Consider the following 24135-nt stretch of genomic DNA (forward strand, 5'->3'; position numbering starts at 1 on the left):
GCCCAGGACAGACACCTCCAGAGTGAGTACTGTTGGCCCTGCTGATGCCAAGAGCACAGAGCTGTTAGTAACCTTCATGGGTGTTTCCCATGCACATAACAGTAAGAGCTGTCTTTAAATTATGAGATTGCAGGAATAAGCCACCATGCCTGGCTCTACAAGTCACAGTTTATTTTCACATGACACTTTGAGTTGGTGACTACTAAGTATATGTACAACGTAATCTAGAAATATAAAGCTTCAGACTGTATAGCCAAACAGGCACATTCCTTGGAGACCAGAAAAAACAATTGAACATCCTGAGAAGGCAGTTGGGTGACAAGGATGTTCAGTGTACCCTTAAACATGACTGTGTGCAGCATGAATTTGAATTTTCCGCTCTTCTCTCTCTAAGGAGGCAGGACTCACAGTCCTGAGGTGATGTCATTGGGAAGCTGGTTTCTGGATGAGTTTTAAAACTTCTCCATCACTCTAAAGTCATACAATCACAGAATGAGTTTATTTCCATTCATTCTACCACCTTTTGATATTTGGATGAGACTTTCGCTGTATAACTTTGAATGATGGTTCTGAAGTTTTGTGTGTGCATGCATTTGTGTGTGTGCTGGATAGTTTTATGTCAACTTGACACAAGCTAGAGTTATCTGAAGAGGGAACCTCAATTGACAAAGTGTCTCCATAAAATCTAGCTGTAAGGCATTTTCTTAATTCACGATTGGTTGGGAAGGGGGAGGTGAGGGGTAGGAAGGGGAGGGAGGGGAGGGTCTACCCCCACCCAGCTACTCCCACCCAGCCAAATTTGGAAGGAGCATCCTGGGGCTAGTGGTCCTGGGTGCTATAAGAAAGGAGGCTGAGGAAGCCATGGGAAGCAAGCCAATTAGCAGCATCCTTCCATGGCCTCTCCATCAGTTCCTGCTTCCAGGTCCCAGCCCTGTTTGAGTTACTGTCCTGGCTTCCTCTGATGATGAACAGTGATATGGAAGTGTAAGCAAAATAAATCCTTTCCTCCCCAAGCTGCTTTGGTCATGGAGTTTCATCCCAGCAATAGTAACCTTAACTAAGACAGTGAACGTGTGTGTATGTGCATGTATGTGCTACTGTGTGTGCGTGTGCATTAGTCTATATGTGTGAATTTGTGTGTGGGGGGGGACATATAGGCATTTATGCATTCATTTGTATATGTTGTGGTATGTATGGATGTATATGTGTGCATGTTATATACATGGCATATATGTGTGTGCATATGTGCATTTGTATATGTTTATAACAAGTATGCATGTCCGTATGTGTGCATTTATGTATGTGTATAGTATTTATACATATGGTGTGTGCGTTTGTGCATGTGTGTGTGGCATGTATGCATGTAAGTGTGCATGCATGTATGTATGTTTATGGCATTTATGCATATGATGTGTGTACATTTGTATTATGTGTGTTGTATATGTATTTGTGTATGTGTGCAGCATGTATGCTGTGCATGCATTTGTGTATATGTGTGGTATTTGTGCATGTGCTAGGTGTGTGCATTTGTGTCCCTGAACATGAGAGAGAAAGCAGTACAAACACGTTGAGGTAGAATCAGCTACTCTGTCCACCTTTCTGAGCATGTTAAAAAGCATTAAGCAGGATTCTTGGCAGTTTCCTGTTCTTTTCATTAAACTCTGTTAAGCTTCTAGGATTTTCACTTAAACATACTAAGCAAAAGATTTAAATATTTCATTATAAGCCACTGTTTCGCTGGCATGATCACAAGTGGGGAAAACTGTTAAGTTGGAAATAGAAATGCCGGCTTGGCCATGGTCCTCTCGTATGATCAATATGATGCGCATTTGTGTGAGGCAATGACTGTAGCATATTGTCAGTGATTTCCAACCGTCTGGAGTAGTGAAGCAACAAAGGAAGTGTGGGCACACTGCACTCGCCAGCCTAGCCTCATGGATGGCCACAAAGTGTGAGGCAGAGGAGGCCAGCGGCCGCCTTCGAACAGCAATCCCAGGGACAGGCCCAGGGATCTGCTAGACACAAGGAAGACTCAGGAATGGTGCATCACATTTTATAATCTGACAGTCAGGTTTGCCCAGGAGTAAGGGTAAAAATTAAGCACAATTATTAGATTTACCTAGAGTGATATATGGAGACAGTGGGGGGAGAACGAAAGACACATTTATACTGTAAACAACAGGGCATGTGGCTGCCAACACAGGAACTAAGAACTTTGGAGAATCCATCCTGAAACTCATGGCTCAGGGAGACCAAGGCCACAGAGACACTATCTAAGAGTGTGTCCAGTCATAAGAAATGGGAGGGTATGGGGCAATGGCGTCATGGTAGGGTGCTTGACTAGCATGCAGTACATGCTGGGTTTGAGAATTTGACACCATAAAAAAGAGCAGAGAGAGAAGAAAGAGGAGGGGGAAGAAATGGAAGGCTCAAGAAAGGAAGATAAGAAGAAAGGGAGGAGGGAGAGAGGAAAAGAGGTAGGAAAGGAAGGAGGGAGGAAAGGACTGGAAAAAACACAACTACAAGATGGCAGGAAAGTCAGGGAAGGAGCTGGGGTCCTGACGCGGAGACAGATGCAGGACAGCATTCCCACACCCTGTAAGTGATTTCTGCTTTTGTTTGTTTGTTTGTTTGTTTGTTTGTAGTGCTGGGAACGAAAGAACCCAGGTCCTTGCAGATATGAGGCAAGGATTCAACCACTATCTGTATCCTCCCACTTGATATTTTAGTGTGCTTGAATGATTTGGGCACTGGAGGGGCTTGGGCCAGTTCAAAGACTCTCCGTCTCAGAGAAAGCAGAGCCCACATCCTCAGCAGGCTACTTGATGGTGCCACAACTCAGTTTCTTCACTGCTACAATCAAATGTTCTTGTATTAGGTGTTTTTTTTAAAATACTTCGTATTACCACAGTGAGAATTCAAGCAGATAGTCTGTAAAATTTTCAGCAGGGTGTTGAACACACTCTCACTAAATGTTAGCTATTAGAGCATTTTCCCCTCTGAATGGGGATTATTGCTGTAAAATGGAAAACATATTCTAGAGTTCTTAAATCAAGAAAAAAGCCTAAGGAGTGTGTCAAAAATACCTCTAAATATAGAACAGACTGTTGGGAGGAGGGGGGGGGACTGTGGAGGCAGGCACGTGTGCACATGTTCATGCTTGCCTGCTCGTATAGAAAGCAAGACAAAAACCTAAACAGACTGTGTTCACTGAAAATACCCAGCTGGGCTGCAGGAAAAGGCGAGATGATTTTGTCCTGGACTCATCTGAGAAAAATTGCCATTCATTCTAGAAACCATTGAACACTTGCTTGAACCAGGAGTAAGCACAGGTGATATCAAAATTTGTCTTCCAATTCAGCCTGATCCTGTAGACAGAAAGAATTCTGATTGGGGGCACAGCACCTAATCTAAGGATGAACATCTGCCAGCAGCTGCCAAGCTTGTGACAGGAAAGCGAGTGCTTTATAGAGAGACAAACTACCATTGGGCAGTAAAGGAGAAGGTCCAGGCCGGGCCCTGTGGCCCAGCTGCCTTGTGGGAGTTCTAGCCTTATTGTTTATCAGCTTGCGGCGGTGTCCTCGCCTGCAAAGTAGGGAGCCTCATAGAGTTGTGTCGAGTTGACACCACGTGCTCCACAGAGAACAGTGAATGGTTAGTGTGTGTCCATGTGTTCCTTATAAGAATTCACTGTCTGAGGCTCAGTCTTGTTAATGAAATAAAAAAGGGGGAGAGGTGGAGAGCCTTTGGGGCTGCTTGGCAAGCTGACATTGGCCAAGGACAAGGAAGTAGGCTTCAGGCAGAATTCTGACATTAGACTAGAAGAAAGAAGTAATTTCAGGTAGGAGTTTTAAATCGTAGGCTACAACAAAGAAGTAATCTCAGGCAGGAATCTAAATATTAGGCTAGAACAAAGAAGTAATTTCAGACAGGAATCTAAATATTAGGCTAGAACAAGGAAGTAGACTTCAGATGTGAAAATGACCTTGGGCTAGGATAGGGAAGTAGGCTCAGATACTTTGGTCATCCTGATAAGCCCTTAGAAACAGTGATCACGGGAGTGTTCACGTAACTGGGTTTAATGCCTTGCTTGTTCTTTGATTATTTGCGTTTATTGTCTTGCTTGTTCCCTGACTATTTGCATCTATTGTATTGCTAGACCCTCAACAGAACTGACCTTAATACATGCATGTAATCAAAATGGTATAAAAGCATAAAGGAAGAGGGGGGATGGGATAGGGAGTTCTAGGAAGGGGAAATGGGGAATGGGGGTGACATCTGTATTGTAAATAAATAAAATATCCAATTAAAAAAAAAAGAATTCACTGTCTTATAGGATCCCAGTTCACCAGTTAAAACAACAAATCAAAACTCCCTGAAGTGCTGGGAAGAGGGCTGAGTGGGTGAACTACACAATGTGCAGACATGAGGACCTGAACTCATACCCTCAGCACCCACGTACAAAGCCCTAGAACCTGCTCAGCAGACATGGAGTCAGTGAACTCAAGGTCCAGTGAGAGACAAGGTGGGGCTACCCCGGCACAGGCCTTGTGTGTCCTCGTTTTGCAAATGAGGACACTTTGCACACATGTGCATGTGAACACAATAATGAAAGCATTTAAAACCTCTTGTAGATTAGGTAGTGTCTCTGTGGCCTTGGTCTCCCTGAGCCATGAGTTTCAGGACGGATTCTCCAAAGTGCTGAGTTCCTGTGTTGGCAGCCACATACCCTGTTGTTTGCAGTTTAAATGTGTCTTTCGTTCTCCTGCCACTGTCTCCATATATCACATAAGGAAATGGTGCTGCCCCAGGGGACAGGTACTGGAAGCACAATTTCCCAGAAGTAGACACAATTTGCTTTGGTTTTTGCTTAAATTATTTTCTTTTTTCTCTTTAAATTACTTCTATCCATTTCTATAACAAGATTTAAATCAATTTTTATCTGTAGTCATAAAACATGAAATTTCCCAAGACTAGAAACAGTAAAGAATTATTCCAGAACCCTGGATGATCATAAACAACATTTTATTTGCTTGAAATTAAATGTTGTTTATGATCATTCAGGGTTTTTCCTTCCTTCTTTCCTCCCTTCCTTCTTTCCTCCCTTCCTTCTTTCCTCCCTTCCTTCTTTCCTCCCTTCCTTCTTTCCTCCCTTCCTTCTTTCCTCCCTTCCTCCCTCCCTCCCCCCTTCCTTGAAGAAGGACTTATATTGGCTCACAGTTTCAAGACTATACAGTCTATCGTGGTAGAGAAGGTGTCACGCAGTCTCTGATCAACTTACCACTGTTTCTGACATATCCATCAGTAACACAGCGGCCTCTTCATTTGCTCCTTTCCTTCCCATACTGTACTTACTGTACTCAGCAGAGAAGGGAGGAAGGAACCCTTTGGTCACATGTCATCATCTCTGCTCCTGTGTGCTTATCTCCCTGATGTTAGCTAAACCCTGTGGTGACAGTTCCCCCTACACTCATCGCGTGTGAGCGCGCGCGCGCGCACACACACACACACACACAACTGTGCATGGACACACAAGCAAACACACCTTACCAGCCCCTCTACCCTGTTTGCCATCTATCTCAGATTTCAAATATTAGGAAAGAAATTTGGTTGGGAAGCCAAGCTAGAAGACCTAGAAAGTATATAAAGTCGCATGGACTCCGGCGCCAGCTTCACTTGCTTGTATCAGAATGCCCAGCAAGATCACCTCAGAGGTTGATTTTGGTGTACAGTAGCTGACACTGTTGTTTTCAGGCTGAGGAGAGGCACAGAATCATAGTGAGGAGCGTGTGATGAAACAAAACTGGTTACCTCATGGTACCCAGGGGCTGAGAAAGAAGAAGGGTCCAGGGACAAACATAACACTTCAAAGCCACATCCTCAGGGACCTGTTGTTTCCTCCAACTGGTTCCCATTTCTGAATAGCCTGTTTGGCTGTGAACTCATGAATATGTTGATGAAGTTAGCACCCCATCCATCCAGTTACTTCTCAGTTATACATCACCAGCTGTGAGCCAAGCCTTTAACACATGCACCTGGGTGGTGTGTGTGAGGAACATGGGATATATATTTCATATCCAGAGTGGGATTTCTTTTTTAATGCCCCATTAGATGATAGACTCATGACAGATTTTATGTTCAGCTAACATTTCCACCCATTGCACTTCCCAATTTTCAATTAATAGATACCACTTATAACTTAAAAATATCCTTAAGCGCTAAAGAGATCATTTGGGAGTTGCTTCTGAATCTGGTAGCCAGCAAAATAAATCTGGACTGGAAACTAAAGGGACTCTTTCTCCCAAGTCCAAACCATGTTTTCCTTAGAACTGAGAGGTCGGGCATTTCTTGGCAAAAAAAAAAAAAAAAAAAAAAAAAAAAAAAAAGCTCCTGCATGGGTATAAATGCCCAGCTAGTGTGCTTCTCTGCCTTTTCTCCCCACTGCCCCTGGTCAGTCTTAGTATTTCATTCCCCAAGGGTCCTTTCATCCTCTCTGTTCAAGTCCATTCTGCAGAAACTGCACATAATCACTCCCTGTAGCTACCATGGCAGTCAGAGTTAGGCGAACTGGAAGGGTTACCCCATTTGTCCCTAGGTAAACAGAGCATGGCGTCCTGTCCCATGTGTGGAAACAGTATGTGACCAGGTGTCTACTGGGCATTCTTGAAAGGACAGGATGTAGAGAACCAGAGGCTGAAGGTGGCCTCAGGGAGGATGGGAACCTCCACATGAGTTTCCACAGCTGTAAAGCCATAAATCCCATGGGAGTGTTCCAGATTCAGTGTAGGACACAGCGTGTCCAGCAACAGTGGTGACAAAGTTGGGGAACGTGGCTGTGTCTGTCCTCCCAGGAATAGTTTTCACTGTGTGAAGGCTCAGTGCCCAGTCCTAGGGTCCATTATAGTTCCACTGTTGACAGTGCTCAGTGCTCAGTCCCGACCTATGGTCCATCACAGTTCCACTATTGACAGTAACCTCAGAAGTCTTCAGGTGTTTCACTGTAGTTTGATTTGACTTGGAATGTGGTCACTTCATAACACACCATTTCTTTCACTGGTCTTGACTAGAAATTCCAGATCTTGGTTGGCATTTTATATCCCAGATATTAAGTAAGTAAATTATTTTCCCTACATAATAGATAATTACAAGATAATATAGTATCTTGGGCTATCAACTTTATCAAACTATAACAACTATACATTTCCTAAAAGAAGTTCTTTGATTTTTTTTTTAAAGCATACATAAAGTCTATGTAGTGATCAAGAAAAGCTTTTAAGTCAGACCAAGGTCATCACCCAAGATCCATCATTTAAATATGGCCCCTTTGGCCAAATGACTTAACATCTGGGCTATCTCCTTACCAGTGAGACGAGAAGTTAAGGCTACCTGTGGGGATCACTGGATCACTTACAGGCAAGATAATGCCTGTAAGATGTCTAGGTTATCGAGTGGTAGAACCCACTAACTCGCCTTAGAGTAGTAACCCTCCAGGGGCTTGAATGTGCCTGTCTCTGCTGGCCACCACAGGGCAGCAAGAGGAGATTTAGAGAAGCTCTGTGCCTAGCCAAGTGTGTCTTTTGAAGGATATAGTTATGATTATTGCTATATTTATAAAACAAGAGGTTGACCTAGGTAAAGTCTTTCATTTCTGAAAGTATGGCCGGCTATTTGGGGGAGGGTTCTGACAGTTTAAGATAACAAAATGACTAATAGAAAGCATTCCGGGTGCATGGGACTTGAGCAAGTTCTCTAATCTCTCGGCCCCTCCTCTTTGACACTAAGTCTCAGCTCAGTGAGACCACCTGTAATCCTAGCATTTGGGAGGTGGAAGAAGGAAGGGAAAGAAGATCAGAAAAAGTTCCGGGTTGCCCACTGTGGTTGTGGTGGCACACAACTTTAACCCCAGTACTTGTGAGGGAAGGCAGAGACAGGCAGATCTCTGTGAGGTCGAGGCCAGCCTGGACTACATGGTAAGATCCTGCTTCTCAAACAAATGGACACACAAACTTGGAAAGCTTTAAAAACTCCAGCAGTTTAGTCCTTATTCCTAACTGCATCAGAATAACTTGGGGTAGGGGGCCTTAGATCAGTATTTTTTAAAGGCTCCCAGAGATTTTCACTGTCAGCCAGGACTGAAACCACCTCACCATGCATATGACATGGTGAAAAGCAGGCCCAGGACATAGGGTTTGGATGACACGGCTTCAGTATGGTGTCTCACCGTTGAGATTCCCTGGAGAACACTCTACCATCAGTTCCAACCCCCGAAAAACAGACCCACATCCTGATGCACCAGGCTCTTCACTGCATAGCTTCTGCTGCTTCAGCCTCATTTTTCAGTCAGCCTGATTCAACATAGAAGTCACACGGGAAGCTTTTTCCAGCATCAAGCCTTTCTATTTCTATCTCCTGTGCCCTGTTCTACCCTTCCCTCCTAGTCCTGTACTTGACTAACTTCCTTCCCGTCAGGATCCCAGTGTGCCTCTTCTTTCTTCCCTGATACCCACAGTTGAGTTTAATGAGTTAGGTAGGCCCCCTTTCTATCCTTACTGTCCACTCCACACATACTTGGTCATGCTGTGCTTGACCGTGCTTCCAGCTACACAAACTATTAAATTCCACAAAAGCAAGGGCTGTGTCTTATTCACACACCCCAGACCTCTTACTGGTACAGTCAGGCTCAGCAGATACTGAATGAATAACTAAATGATTACACAAAAACAAAGGAAAACTCTTAAGAAACTGAGTCAGTAAATTACAGAAACCAGGTCACATGAATATAGAAGAGAGCTGTCTTAATGACTGAGCCATACAGAGCCAGGTAAATCAGATTTCAGCCCTTTCATATTCGTATGCACACTGTGTGACACAGCTATCCCAGGTACAAGGGGAACCCATCATAGCAGGAAGCCAGACCACCTTTTCACCCAAAGGATCCTGGTTTCCACAGTAGGCTCTGCCCTGAGCAATAAGCAAGAGGAATCCACAATGCTCATATGAAAAATAATATTCAGCATTATTTACTTCCCATCTTAACAGACCTTTGTATTGTTAGCAATTAATGAAATATTCAAATAAATTGATACGATGTTTGAAATTTACTTCAAAACTCCCAGTAAGGGCCAGTGAGGCACGAAGGTAGACATGGAAGAAGATTAATTAAGAAATGACGGGCTTTGAAACTGGGGTGCCAGTATCTTCACTTAAGGGATTCATTATATATTCTGTCTGCTTTGGTGTGACATTGAAACTATCCAAAATAAATTTATTTTTTAAGAAAGAGATTAAATACTAGTTAAAATAGTTATTAGCCTTTAAAACATCATGGAAGTCTTTCTCAGCATTACCGTTTGGTTCACTGAATTAGTATTTTGAAAAGAGAGAGGAAGAAAACCCCAACCATATATCATCTGGAGCCGGCTTGGTCTTGGTCAGTTGGAAACCAGGAATGTTCTCCAAGGTCTGTACACTCTAATCAGTTCCACATAGTTTCCAGACAGCAGCGTTTACACGGTACAGCAGAGTGATTTGTAACTCCATTCATATGTCCATGAGAAATACGGCCCTGTCAGTTGCCCTCCCTTTATTTACTTAGCCAAACAATACTTTTCCACAGCACAATCTCTCCAATCTCAAACCCACCAGGAGACACATCTTATGGTTGCTGGCACCTCCTTCCCTCCCCATCTGCTGTTTTTACACAGTTCCTTCTTTGAGGTCTGTAGAAAGTAAAGCCCTGCACTCTTTTTACTTGTTAACATTCATGGCTGAGATACGGAACTAACTTCCCCTCACGAGGGCTTTCACCTTGCTCAGGAATGTGTATCCAAGGCCCCAGCACCCTTTCCAATCCTCTCACATTCTTTCCATAGTCCTGACCCTTTCTCCGCAGCCCTTTCTGCCCTAAACAGCCTATGGTTTCCCATTACCTTCCTCCACCCAAACGTTCATGCCCTTCTTTGCCCCTGGACTCCTGGGAGCACATCCACCAGCCTGGCCCTCGCTAGTTGCCATTGCTTGGGGCAGTCCTGCCCTACTTGGTTTGTCCCAGCAGCGATCCTACTCCCTTCCGGTTCCAGTTGCTCAGTGCTCCTCCACTCATGATCATAGATCTGGATAAAGGTTCTGAGGCCAGCAGCAGGTGACTTCGCCATTACGTGCGCAGAGGGTGGGGACGGGGGGGGGGGGGGGAGGGGTGGTTGTATTTAAGGATGAGAGCCTCGGTGCTGGACTTGGGTCTTCTTGTCCCTTGCAGCCCTGACTGGCTTTCCACTTTTGCCGTTGTGGTGAGTCCCTCACTTATTCTCACTGCCCATGACCTTGCCTAAGGTCATGAGGCCTTCAGATTCTGCCATGGCTGGGCTGCTCAGCTTTTTCTTCCCTCTCTTTCTTTTTTAAATTTCTCATCTTCCCAGGATTTCTTTTGTCACATCCATGCCACATTTCCTGTTTTGGTTGGTTTTGGTTTTTACACCCTAAAAGCTATTTCAGGCACACTTTTTTTTTTTTTCTAATTTGCAGAGGTCAAAAGCCAATGCTATCCCTTTTCTCTCTTAGGTAGAGCTTAGTAAATTAGTAGATCAATAATTACATCTATATTTCTATATTTATTAATAATTTAATTTATTAATAAGTTTTTAATAAATTAATAAATATGGAAATGTTGACTCTCTTAGAACACCTCTTCTACTGTGTACTTACTGAGCTCACCGTGACTTACTGTATTTTTCTTCATCAGCCGGGAGAAAATACAAACTTATTTTTTAAAATGAGATAATTTTGTAAAGAAGCAATGGAGACACCAGGAAGGCCATGCATCCAGACTATAGCTACTAACTGGCCGAGCCACATTCCTACTCCACTGTCCTCACACGGGAGTGAGCAGCCCCTGTGTGCACCCACTCAGTGCATTCATGCTAGTGGCTCATCCTGGGCCCTGCACGTCCTGTGGAGGCTTGGAAGTTCATATGCAAGGCCACGAGAGCTAAGTTAAAACAAAATACTTTTCATCTCTGTTTAATAAAGTGATGAAATCGTTGAGACTGATTTATGTCGCACCCCTAATTAATCAGCATAGGGGCTTGAACTTCATTACTATAAAGTTCTTATTTAACAAATACAGACAGAAACAACTGTAAACCCGAAGCGTTCATTGCCCAGTGGCAGTGCTTTGATTCTCATGGGTGTGAGGAGGCCCCCTTCCCAGCAGCAGCCAACCCCAACCCCGCATCAAGTCTTAACTAGTCGTGCCAGTTCCTCATCCTTTTAAGCAGGTTTCTTCATCGTTAAGATGAGGATAACGTATTTGTTACATGTAAAGGTGCTGAGGACAGTGAAAGACTCATGGAAAGCAGTTAACTCGGCATCCCTTCTTTCCTTGTCTAGCATGCGTGTATCATCTTATTAAGTACAGAGTTAAACATTTGACTGATATCAGAGGAGAGGAAAATATGATTTGTCATGTTTAAGGGATAGAATACTTGATTTTTTTTGTGACCTTTGTCACAATTCAAGATACAATGCATTATTTTAAAATAATCTTTATGGCAGTAAATAATATCCCAAAACTCCAAAACTGAGACAGGTATGTTATGAGATCAGGAGAAAAAAGTATTTAAGCAAATGAAGCAATACATATAGCTATGCTGTTAGTGAGAAGTTGGGTGAGCTGTGGTAACGGACACACAGTTCTGTCCTCTGCTGTGCTTTGGCGTCACTAGCTAGCTATCTGCTCCCTCTTAGAATAAACGTTGGCACTCTCTATTACTGTATTTTTAGAAGCCTGGGACTTATGAATTGGGAAAATGCTGGAACACATTTCTTTAAAGCAGAACATCTTTTAAAGTAGAATGGATTTAAAAGATGCACAGGAGAAGTAACCCTTTGCAGGAAGCGGAGGTAAGTACCACTGGAGGAAGGCAAGTTCTTCAGTCACAGTGACAGCCTCTTGCCAGGATCACCATGTCAGGACATTCGCTTTGCAGGTGAGAGGCAGAGAAGAAAGGCACATGTCTGAACAAACCTGAGACTAATCTGACTTTCTTACCCTAAGATACTTGTCGAGCAGAGACTAGGTCTTCTCAGAGACCATTGTCGCTGCTGAACAGATGATTTCCACAGCCAGCTCCCTGCAGAAGTGCTGCCATTGACGGCGACTCCAAGCAGAAGGGGCCAGTTGATCTAACTGTTTCTCTCCACTTTTCCCTCTCTTTCATGACAGAATTGGAAGACTTTTTGATGGTACAGAGCCCATTGTTCTGGACAGTCTCAAACAGCACTATTTCATTGACAGAGACGGGCAGATGTTCAGATATATCTTGAATTTTCTACGAACATCAAAACTCCTCATTCCTGATGATTTCAAGGTGAGGAAACCTGTGTTAACAATAAATATGTGATTTTCTTTTGATGTGCTCCCAAAACTGTTTCTGGTTCTACACCCTTACCACGTATGCCAACTCCATTGTCTTCAGCCGCCCCTTGACGCATTCATGAAGCAGAGCACGTGACGTTTAAATGCTACAGGATACGGGAGCATTTGCTTTTATGTAAATAATTGAATTATATTTTCTTTTAGTAAGCTGAAAAGCTGGTTAAATTCTAATTTAATTTCTGCTGTGTCTTAGCAAGCTAGAGTGTAAAAAGAATTTCTTAACTCAATGAAACTTTTTTCCCAGAAATCTAAGGTTAATATCAGCAAGACAGCTTTAGAATTGTTTCTTTAAAACTGAGCAGCAAGTGCTGGCATCAAGCACAGTGGGAGAATCTCTGAAGGCAGTGGAATTTGAACAGGGGGGCATATAAAAAGTGTTTGTATTAAAAGGGAATACATGAAAATGGAATTTATTTATTTATTTATTTATTTATTTTTGGTTTTTCAAGACAGGGTTTCTCTGTGTAGCCCTGGCTGTCCTGGAACTCACTCTGTAGACCAGGCTGGCCTCAGACTCAGAAATCCACCTGCCTCTGCCTCCCAAGTGCCAGGATTAAAAGCGTGTGCCACCACCGCCCGGCGAAAATGGAATTTTTATGCTTGTTAATGTTTCTCTAAGTAGGCAATTTTTAAAACTACTAATTCTACTATCAGAGCTAATAGAGAGCTAATTAAAACATCTAAATTCAGAATCAATGTGCTACACTCAGTGTGCTGCCTGTGGAAAGCAAGAATCAGTCACAGTGTGTATAACAACAACAACAAAAGCAAAACAGAAAGTGTAATGTCCAAGAAGTAATAAACCAAATGAGAAGTGTGCAGGATGTGTTTTTAAAAGGCATTTCTATTTTGAGAGAGAAAGAGTATATATAAGACTTTTCATACACAAAAGGATTTTTTTAAAACATCTTTATGAAGCAGAGATCATATTCACATAAAAGACGTCTTAGTAAAAGAAATATTTGCAACAAAAGATTAATATTATCATAAAAGAGTTCCTCCAAATCTATAAAAGTACATAAACAATCTAGGGAAAACCTTTATCTATAAACAAGGTTTACCCAAAGGGAGAGAAAAGATTTTGTCAGTAAATATTTAAAATGATATTTAATCTCCCTCTATACCAAAGGATATACTTGTTTTTACACATTAGTTTGCCTAAAATTTTAAAGATTGATAGAAACTGTGGGGGGCATGCAGTGTGGTAGGGAGGGAAAATGATTTAACCTTCTTGAGTCTTGCTCAGGTCCCTTGTGAAGTGCGGGGACTCACGCATCCTAACAGCAGCTGTTACCTTACTCTCTTCATTTTCCTATTAAAGATGCATAGTTTTCCATGTAAAGCAAACATGCCCTAAGTAAGTCCAGAGTATTTTTTTCCCATTTGACTACTAATCCTTCACGCATGCGCACTGCTTCCATTTCAGAAAAGAGGATAAAGCTAAAAGCTCCCGAGCCCCTTATTAATTTGGGATCTGCCGGTTTATAGCCATTCACCTAAAACTTGGTCATGTGGGTTGGGGAGGCGATCAGTGGGTAAAGTGGTTGCTATGGAAGCCTGGAGACCAGAATTCAAATCCTCAGTCTCAGCAGAGAAGCGGGGCACAGAGAGGCACAGAAAGGCGTGAGTCCTGGGCGCTCGACCGTCAGCTGGTCTGGTTAAAACGGTGAGCTCCTGGTTCAGTGAAAGACCTGTCTCAAAAACTAACAATGACAATAAAGGGATTGATAGAAGACATTGCCCTCTGACTTCCACATATACATACACACATGCTACACGCACACTCCCATACAAGCAGTAAATAAACAAAGATGTAAATTTCAGCCACGTACTGTCTTGGCTCTGGTCCTAAGTATGCTGTGCTAGCTTGGCTAACTTGCTGCATGATGGTGCTCTTACAGACAGAGACATATGTTTTTCTAAAGGATACTGTACACTGTGCTCAAGATAATTGCGTACTTAGCTACAGGAATCCCAGGAGGCCAGCTGCTGAGTATCAGTGTGCAGCCCACTTCTCTTAAAGTCATACAGGACTGAACTGAAAACTGAAAGCTTGTGTCTGATGTCAACCCCCCCCCCTTTTTTAAGATTTATTTATTTTATTTATTTATGTGAGTACACTGCAGCTGTCTTCAGACACACTAGAAGAGGGCACCAGATCCCACTACAGATGGTTGTGAGCCACCATGTGGTTGCTGGGAATTGAACTCAGGACCTCTGGTAGAACAGTCAGTGCTCTTAACCACCGAGGCATCTCTTCAGCCCTATAACTCCTATTTCTAACAGGGTAACCATAAGATAGCAAACTGGGGATTACTGTTAGAAAATAAAATATAGTCGTTTGTTTTTAATGGCACCGTATTCCAAGAAAGGATCTCAGTATTTTAAACACATACTTTGGCTTAACCCTCCACCATGAACTTCCATGGGAGGCATGGGTCTACCTCCAAGAACAGTCAGATTAGATGTTGATATGGCCGGTTCCAGAGGCCATGCCCTCAGGACTGCCCTAGTCACCTAGGACTGGGCCACTTGCTTCACCACACTTTGGGGCTGTTCTCTGAGGATTCCCAAACCCTAAATATCTGCTGCTCGTCATCTCTAAGTACAGAACATGTCCTTTGGTTGATCACTGCCCAATCTTGGTGGTGGTGGGGATACAAAAACCTTGTCAAAAGAGATGCATGTATCTGGGCCTTGGAATGCTTCCTTTGGACCTGCTGGGTGATAGGTATCAAGGATTGTCCTGGAACTGAGGAAGAACAGCTGGAAAAGAATCGGGAGCCAAAGTGGCCGTTCAGCTCTGTGGCCCTTGATGAAAGTAAACCGTAAAAGGCAGTGTAATTCATGGGAATCATAAAAGCAGACGCCATGGCTCAGTATGCCAGAATTCCCTCCCAACCATGGCAGATGGGACATTATCCTGTTCACGTGGAAAGAATTGTTTTTACAGGTTTGCTAGGGAGAATGAATGCTGACCGCTTCCCTCTGGCTCCAGCCATTCAATGCTGAGAAAATAAGGATGTGAAATCTTTCAGTATTAACATCCTGCCCCCATTAAAATACAATCCCACAAATATGTTGTCTGTGCTAAATGCCCTCTTAGCAATTCTGATAATTTCATATTTCAGAAGTGTGTGTCCTGGCTTGCACTGGAAGCCCGCTCTTCTTCTATGTGAGTCGCAGAACTTCTCTGGGTGTTTTGTGTGGACTTAGCTGCCCCCCTTCCTCTCATAATTCCATCCTCAATTATAATGATTTGCTTATTGCTACTTCAGTCCCTGCATACAAACACAACTGTGTGACTGTAATTCCCAAACCCCAGAAGTCGGGAACTGTACGGATCCGTAAGGTCTCTCTCCCTCCAGCTTGTTATTTTTAACATCTTCTTTGGCAACAGCTGAGGCTGAGAATGCTCTCTATGAATATCTATCCTTCTAGATTTAGACAAATCCACTAGGCAGCAGGCCTAGCTTATCTATCTACATTGTATTCAAAACTCTAATGCTTTTTAATCTTATAGAAGCATGCGTATACTATAAAAAATTAAAAATATAAAGAAGCAAAAACCACTTTGGCACTATATTCCCACTGCTCAGATTGCCAATGTTAAAACCTGCCCCAGTTTGTATCTCCATTGCTGTTATAAACACCACGACCAAAAGTGACTTGGCATGGGTAGGGGGCATGGCTTGGTTTACAGGTCACAGTTTATCATGAAGGGAAGCCAGGACAGGAACCTGGATGCAGGAAACGGAGCAGAGATGACAGGGGGTGATGCCTACAGGCTTTCTTCCTCTAGCTTGCTCAGCTTATACACCCCAGGACCATCCACCCAGGGATGGCACTGCCCCATAGCAGGGTGGGCCCTCTTGCCCAAGGCCTGTCTGATAACAGCAATTCCTCCTCATTTGAAGATGTCTCGTCCCAGATGTCTTGTGGACAATTGAAGGGAACTGTGGTAGAACCCAGCATGGCCCTCTGGACCTGTTCCTGAACTTTTAAAAAATTTTTTTCTACCTTACTTTTTTACTAATTTTATTTTGTGTAATACCATAACCTCATAGAAGTTTACTTGGTTGATTTCAGAAATGCCGTGTACAAGTAGTTTTTCTAAGACACTACCTAACCACGTATTGAGTGAGATTGTACAGTTCGTTGCACCCTGAACTGTCTGGTATGGCTCCTACTCACTCAGTGGTGAGGCTGGGCCAGCTGTCCGAAGAACAGTTTGTCATCGAGATTTGCCTCTTTACCATTCACACAGTTTAACCCACTCAGCCATCCCTGATTTCATTTGACCTACAAGTCCCATCCGAAGACCTAGTAGGTTAAACTTCTTACAAGATCACATACTTTGTGATATTGTGAACTTCATGCATGCGGCCAGCCTGTGATCTAGGGTTGAGCATTGCCAGGTACTAAGGCACATGCCCTTAGCTTGCTGGAGAAAGGAGCTCTGCAAGGCCTGGTTCTCAACCTCTGGCCTGCTAACATGTGTGGCTAAGCGATTCTCTGGTGTCGGGTGACTTGTACAATGTAGGACTCTGATCAGTTTTCCTGGCCTTTCCCCACCAAGAGCCAGGGTTCTCCCACCCCCAGCTATAACAACAAAGAATGTCTCGAACCCTAAATGCCATCAGTTATGGAATCGCCCCAGCTGAGAACCAGAAGTCTAGCTTACAGAAAGGGGTAAAGCAGAGCCTGTCTTAGTTTATCTCATGTGATTATTGAAGCCTCCTTTCTCAGGGAGAAACAGCAGGTCAGTTCTGAGGATCACGGTTGTTGCAATTTTCTGACTTCTCCTAAATCACCATGGTTACGCCGATCCATCCCAGCAGTGACCAGAGTCTCTCCTCTATCCCAGGTTGTATTGAGAGACTTGAGTTAGTCAACTGTGGCAACACAAACAGCTTCTATTCATCTCATGGTTAGACCTTTCTCTGAGAAGCCAGCATGGTGAGCTGAGGGACTCATGCGCAAGCCCTCTCAGGGCGCCTGCACCAGCCCTCTCTGTCACCTTGCCTTTTGCTTCCTGCTCCAGAGACTGTGATGTTGCTTTTGCCCATGCCCACTTCAAACAAGGATACTCCTTCAGAGGCAGGAAAGTAGGTACAACAACCTAGAAGCAGGACAACAAGGAAGGCAAAGCAGTGAGGCCTAGCCTCGGCCTGGAGTGAGCCTGGAGCAGTGAGGCCCAGCCTCGGCCTGGGGTGAGCCTGGAGCAGTGAGGCCCAGCCTCGGCCTGGAGTGAGCCTGGAGCAGTGAGGCCCAGCCTCGGCCTGGAGTGAGCCTGGAGCAGTGAGGCCCAGCCTCGGCCTGCAGTGAGCCTGGAGCCCCAACCATACTAAATCTGGAATCAGGCCTGACTCCTACAGTTCAAGTCGGAGTGTTGTTTCAGCGTCTCTGCTTTTCAGGGCTGTTGTCAAGTGTCAGGTCACTGTTAGCTGTGCTTGGTCTAGTGTTTCTCTGCGGGGTGTGCAGTGGAGGGAACAGCAGCAAAGCATGGGGTGGGGGACACGTTGCTGCATCCATTTCCTTCAGTAGCCATCAAAGGTAAAGGTGAAGCTAATGAGATTCTGTCTTGAGAAACAGGTGTGGAGCAACTGAGGGATAGCACCGTGGTCATGAGGATTAATGATTAACTAGAAGTCCAGACACCAACAAACCTGTGGTGACCACCCTATCCCCGGTGGGGAGAAAGTTCTAAAACTAAAGGAAAGTAATGCCTGCAGAGGACTGCCACTTGTGGTGGCTGGGCGCTGCTTTAAAGCAAAGGATGGTGCCCTCTATGGCATCGTGGTGATTGGAAGCCAGCATTTTCCCTAGGGTCCCAATAGCCCCATTGTCCTGGGTACTGGCTACATTCCCACAGGACATCTCCTGTCCTGCTGGGTCCTTTGTGGTCTGACACAGACGTGGTTTTTAAAGTGACTGAGTGAGTGGTCCGGTTGCCCTACAAGCAGACAGATGTGTCCACCATGGTGTAAAGCATCAATGCATTAGGGGGCAAATAAGCCTTTGAAGGCTTCTGTGAGACAGAAACTGTGTGGAGAGCCGAGTCCCAGTGCCCAGGGAGCATGCTGCCTGCGTGCCTAGCAGGACTTAGCAAAGGAGGCTATAGGTTTTAGACGAGACCACAGGTGGGTGCCAGGCTATCACAGGGGCCCGTAAAGAGGAGCAAGGAGCTCAAAGGTAGAGTGTGAGCGAACGAAGCGCTATGGTGGCTGGTCACCAGGAGACAGCTGCCCCCTAGCATCTGCAGGAGAGGGGTCCTGTGACACCATGTCATCCATGTCTGAGTTCCGACCTCCCAAACAATAACAAAGTGAGTCTGTGTTGATTTAAGCCACCAAATTTGCAGTCACCTCTCTAGCTGCAATAAAAAAACCTCACATGCATAGTCAACAAATACATTTTCTAAGATTTATTTCCCCTTTCTCTCTCTCTCTCTCTCTCTCTCTCTCTCTCTCTCTCTCTCTCTCTCGTGTGTGTGTGTGTGTGTGTGTGTGTGTGTGTGTAACCATGGGGGTCAGAAGAGGGCACTGGACCTCCAAAAGCTGGAGTTTCAGGCAGTTGTGAACCACCCACATCGGTGCTGGGAACTGAACTTGGGTCCTCTTGAAGAGTAGCAGGTGCTCTTAACCACTGAGCCATCTCTCCAGTCCAAGAAATACACTTTAAGAGCCTGATTTATTTGCATTTTGGAGTCCATCCGTGCTTATCTGTTTTCTCATGTACTTGTCTCCAGTTCTTAGGGAAGCTCACTTATAAAATGGGGTCTCCATCTTCCTATCTTAAAAAGTTATTATAAATTAAAAAAAAATACATATTTCTAGAAGTTAAAATCACTGAGACATGATGAGTCTATGACAAACCGTTTCCTTTACTGGAGTAGGGGCTGAGCCGTCAGAGGAAATGGGCACTGGGCACTGAGGTCTTGCTCCTGTGTCAGCCTTCACCATTCTCCAGTTGCTACACTGAAAGCTCCTCACTCACAGGTGAGAGAAAGCAAACACTGTGGCTCATCTTCCCCTGGGCAGCTGGAGCCCAACCCGCTGCACTGACATCTCCAATCTATTTCCGTCTTCTGCCTTGGGATGAGGAGGCTGAAGTTGTTCAGTCTGTACAAGCCAAAGAAGGGCCATTGTCAGATCAGAAAGGGAGCATAGAAAATTTTCAAAAGCTTTAGAGGTCAGTGGGGTCAAGCCCAGAACCAGAGATCCCCAAAGGAGCCATGCAAAATTCTCAAAGCAGAAGTTGACATCATGGAATCAGACAGGCCTGCTAAAGAGTGAGGACAAGGCTTCTAAAGGAAAGCAGCCAACAGGACTGACTTCACTTTGTAGGAAGTTCTCCAGTGAGCCCAAACTAGAAATCTGTGCTAGGAAGTGAAGAAAGACAAACAAACAAACAAACGGGCCTGCCAAGAAAATGAACAACCAAAGTAAACCCATGTTCACAAAAAAATGGTGGTTTAGTGGGAGGGGCCTGTGCATGAGGCTGCTCAGGGCTTAGGGGTATGCTGGCATGGTGTGCTATCAATATGTCTCAGCTTCTCTCCAGTAGTGCCTTTCATCTCCATGCTGCACAGAGAACGCCCCTTCCCTGGGAACCAGACAGAGCCGTGGGGTAAATAAAGGAAAGCACAGACAAGATAGTGAAGAGAGAGGAAAGGATTCCCAGTGGTTTGGCACAGCTCAATGCTAGGCCCACAGCATGGCATTCTAGGGCTCCGGATAAAGGGGTGGGGGCATCTTAACCCTTCATTAGCAACAACATCCTTCCGGTGTTACCAAGTAAGGCCAGAGTCTCAAAACAGCCATTGTTTCTCTAACATTGCAAGAGAAGAGGATGGAAATGAATTCAAATGTTAGACCAAGCAATGTGCTATCATCCATGACCAGCCTTCAGAGTAATTTCTAAAATATTTAGAGGGTTAGGACGAAGTCAGCAAAGAGGGACCCCAAGCCTGGTTGTCATATTACCTTTGATTTTATTTATGTATTCATTTACTTATAATTTACAGTGTGAGGTCTCAAGCCTTGCCACATCTTACCACACCATCCGCTCTATCATTTCTGGGACATGATAGAGAAATATATCATGCTTTGCTGTAGATGCAGAATTTTAAGATGGCAAACAGCTTTAATGTTGTTTGTTCCCCTCAGTTTTCAGACAGAGGCTAAGGTCTAAACAGTGACGGAGAAGCCTGGACAGGGTGAAGATATGACCCCATTCCAGAATGCCATCTGCCCCCGTTAAATCCCACTTGAAACTGTAGCCTTCCTACAAGCCCCCTACTGAATGCCATAGCTGTGAGTGTGTGATCTTAAAGAATGATGGCTTCGTGAGTCCTGGAAGAGCCAGTCCAAAGTCTTGACTTATTGCCTGAGTCTCACAAAGGACTGGATTTAGCCCAGTCGTCTTGTTACTTTACATAGTAATTTTCAAAGGAAAGAACTGCCCAGTTCAGAATAACATGGGAATAGGAAAGACTCAGGGTATTGGATGGGGGAATCAAGGTTTTCAGTTAAAACAAATTCAAATGGACGTCAAAGTGGGGTTAATTATGCAGGATCTCAGAACACTCCCAGACACCAAATGAGGATCCAGACCATTCTCCTATAAGCAAAGGGAAAACAGATCAGGTGCCAAGAGAGGATGTGCTTTGCATTGGGGTGGTGGGAGAGGCAGAAGCTGTTAGCCCTAACTTCCTTACATGGCAAAGGATTTTCCAATTTGATTAAGTTAGGCATTTAAACTGAGGAGATGATCCCCTATTACCTGGGTGTGTCATGTTATGTGGAGTTCTTAAAAGTACAAGAGGAGACAGGAGGGTCAGAGTCAGAAAAGGATGGGAAGCACAGACTGTGAAGCCTCTGGAAGCTGGAAAGCCAGAAGAATAGGTTTCTGCTAGAGCCGCTGAGAACAACTCTTGATAAACCATTGTAGACTCTGACTCAGCCTTCGACCAGGACTACCTTCATTGCCATGTTTATTTGCTACTCTTGTTAAGGAAAGATTTATTTTAGCTCACGGTTTCAGAAGGCTACATCCACAGTGATGGAGAACGCACTGTCTGTCTCATGCCGTGCAGGCTGGAAGCAGAGACAAACAAGGGAGTACCACTGCTGGCCATCTGGCTCTTTCTCTTCACCTCTTTCATCCTAGCCAGCAGCAATTAGAAACATGGTGTCCTTAATGGTGACAGGGCCTCTCACTGAGCAGAGACTGTCCTGGACATTCTTAAGTGACACCTTCAGTGCTGTATGCTGTTGGGGTGTTAGGGAGCATATCAACAATGTCAAGTGCAAATGAAACTCCTCAGAGCCACAACAAACCCAAGAGTTAGAAGGTTAGTTTTAGCCTGAATGATGCCAGGCTACAGTGTTTGAAGGGCAGGTCAGCAAAAGGTAAGATCTCAGCAGCTCCGAGGGCTAAGGATGTGAAACACTTTTTCTGCTCTTCTGCCCATTTGTTTCTCTGCCTTGAGAGTTAATCTGCCCAGTCCGTCGGCCCATCTATTGATGAGTTTGGGGTGACGTCTGTACTTCTTAACCAATTCTGTCACATGTACAATTGGCAAAGACTTTCTCCCACTTCATGGCTGCCTCTGCTGTCTTCTGGGCTGTGAACATCTTTTGACTGCATGCAATCCTGTTGGTCAGTTCTTGGGGTTACATCTGTGTCATTCGAATCCGTTTCAGAAAGTCTTGCCTACACACGGCTTGCAGTGTTTTGCCTATGTTTTCTTCTAGCAGTTTCAGAGTTCTGGGTCTTATAGTCAGGTTTTGTTTTGTTTTGTTTTGTTTTTTCAAGATAAAAGATGTTCTTTTGGAATCATGTTCAAGATCCTGAGCTATCAGGGAAATGTAGTTAAAATTTGCATTACAGTTTCATCTCACCCCTGTCGGAATGCCTATCAACAAACAGTGGTGAGGATGGGGCGGGGGAGGGGGTGAGGGGAGGAGCTGTTGTGTACTACTGGTGTGAAGTCACACTGGTGGAAATCACTATGGAAATATCACATCATAGAAATCACTATGCGGTGCCTAAGGGGGTGGTGGCGGGACAAGTACCATATGATGTGGCTCTACCTGACCTGTGAAAGCAGCTTAAGGATCTGATGTCAGCTTGCCAAGGTACTTGCTCATCCATGCTTAATGCTTCACAGAGGCCACGATGCACAGCCAGCCCGGATGCCCATCACAGAACTGATAAAGGTCCATCCTCAAACCCACTGATGCCACAAAATTGTCTCTGATACACACACATCATGTCCCACATTGGCCCACACACATACACAATATACACACAATAATAATAATAAATAAAAGCTTTTAAAAAGAAAGTGCAGTATGTACACACAATAAAATTTTATTCAGCTGTAAAGAGGCACAAAATTATGCCAGTAGCAGAACGATGAAACTAGAAGTCATCGTGTTAAGCAAAATTAAGCACATATATGACATTTTGTTTCAGATAGAGAGAAAGAGATAGAGATAAGTAACAGACTTTGGGAGAGGACAGAGGTCTAAATAGATTGGAGGGAATGTGAGAGAAATGGAAGCAGAGGGCGCACCATGTATGAAGGAGAACCGTCAGCAGTCAGAGAGGGCAGGAGCTTTGGAGAGAATAGTGCAGGGGCAAGGAAAGACACAACATAGTGAAATATCTGCTTGGAAATGTCACAGTGAACCCCTTTACTTTGTAAACAAAAAATACTTTTTAAAATCACCATAACTCCAGAGAGAATTAGAACAAACAAGTTGGTAGCATGAGAAAATTCAGGTCTTTCTAATATTGCCAACCAAAGCTTCAAAACCTGTAAGTGCTGTATCTTATTAAAGAGTCAACTTCCTGCCCATAGAAGCTTTCAGCCAGAGGCCCAGTGACTGCTGTTCAGTGGTATGGGACGAATTTCTCCCTGGGGTCAAGGCTGGGCAAACAGGCTGTTTCCAGCATCTTTACTTAGCTGGAAGGCCTGGTGGCTCTAGGAAGCTTGTGACATTAACAGATCCTTCCTCATACAGAATTAGTAATGCACTGTGTGGGCAAGCAAGCAGCAGGGCAGCTTGCCCTATGCTTGTGTGACTGTCAGCTATGGTGTTTTCAGGGGGTTGTTTGTTCAGTGTGTGTGTGTGTGTGTTTCAATGCTAGGGCATGAACCCAAGGCCTTACACGTGTTATACACGTGCTGCACCACTAGTTACATCCCTAGCCCTTATTTAACTTTTCCTTTTATAAAAGGCAGGATCTAAATGAGTTGCTCAGGCTGGCCTTGAGCTTTCAATTCTTCTGTCTCAACTTCCCAAGTTCTGATTGTTGATTCTGGGTTTTGGTGTGTGTGTTCATGTGTGTGCATGCACCGGAATACATGTATACTCACTTGGAGGTCAGAGGTCAGCCTCAGGTATTGTTCCTTAGGATTCTGTCCACATTTATTTATCTGCATTGAGACATGGCTCTCACTGGCCTAGAACTTACAAACATTAGCCTGGTTGGCCAGTGAGCCCCAGGGATCCATGTGTGCCTACGTGCCGAGAGCTGGGATGACAAGTTCTGCCTGGCTTTTTCACTTAGGTCCTGGAAATGAACTAAAGTCATCACACTTACACAACCAGTGCTTTCCTGCATCCCCCAAGCCTTCCACTCTGTTTTTAAATGTCTTTGAGAACTCTCATCTTAATAAGTATGTT

General features: G+C 44.3%; 1 protein-coding gene across 3 annotated transcripts in view; it reads left to right on the forward strand.

The window, feature by feature from the left end:
* Nucleotides 1-24135, forward strand: part of Kctd1 (potassium channel tetramerization domain containing 1) — a 196029-nt gene that overhangs the window by 162843 nt on the left and 9051 nt on the right. For all 3 annotated transcript variants that reach the window (XM_076912966.1, XM_034518447.2, XM_034518446.2), the window contains exon 3: nt 12221-12365. In XM_076912966.1, coding sequence (XP_076769081.1) covers nt 12221-12365 — 145 coding nt within the window. The remainder of the gene's footprint in view (nt 1-12220; nt 12366-24135) is intronic.

Source organism: Arvicanthis niloticus, chromosome 14 (genome assembly GCF_011762505.2).
Source record: "Arvicanthis niloticus isolate mArvNil1 chromosome 14, mArvNil1.pat.X, whole genome shotgun sequence".
In the NCBI taxonomy this organism is placed as follows: Eukaryota; Metazoa; Chordata; class Mammalia; order Rodentia; family Muridae; genus Arvicanthis; species Arvicanthis niloticus.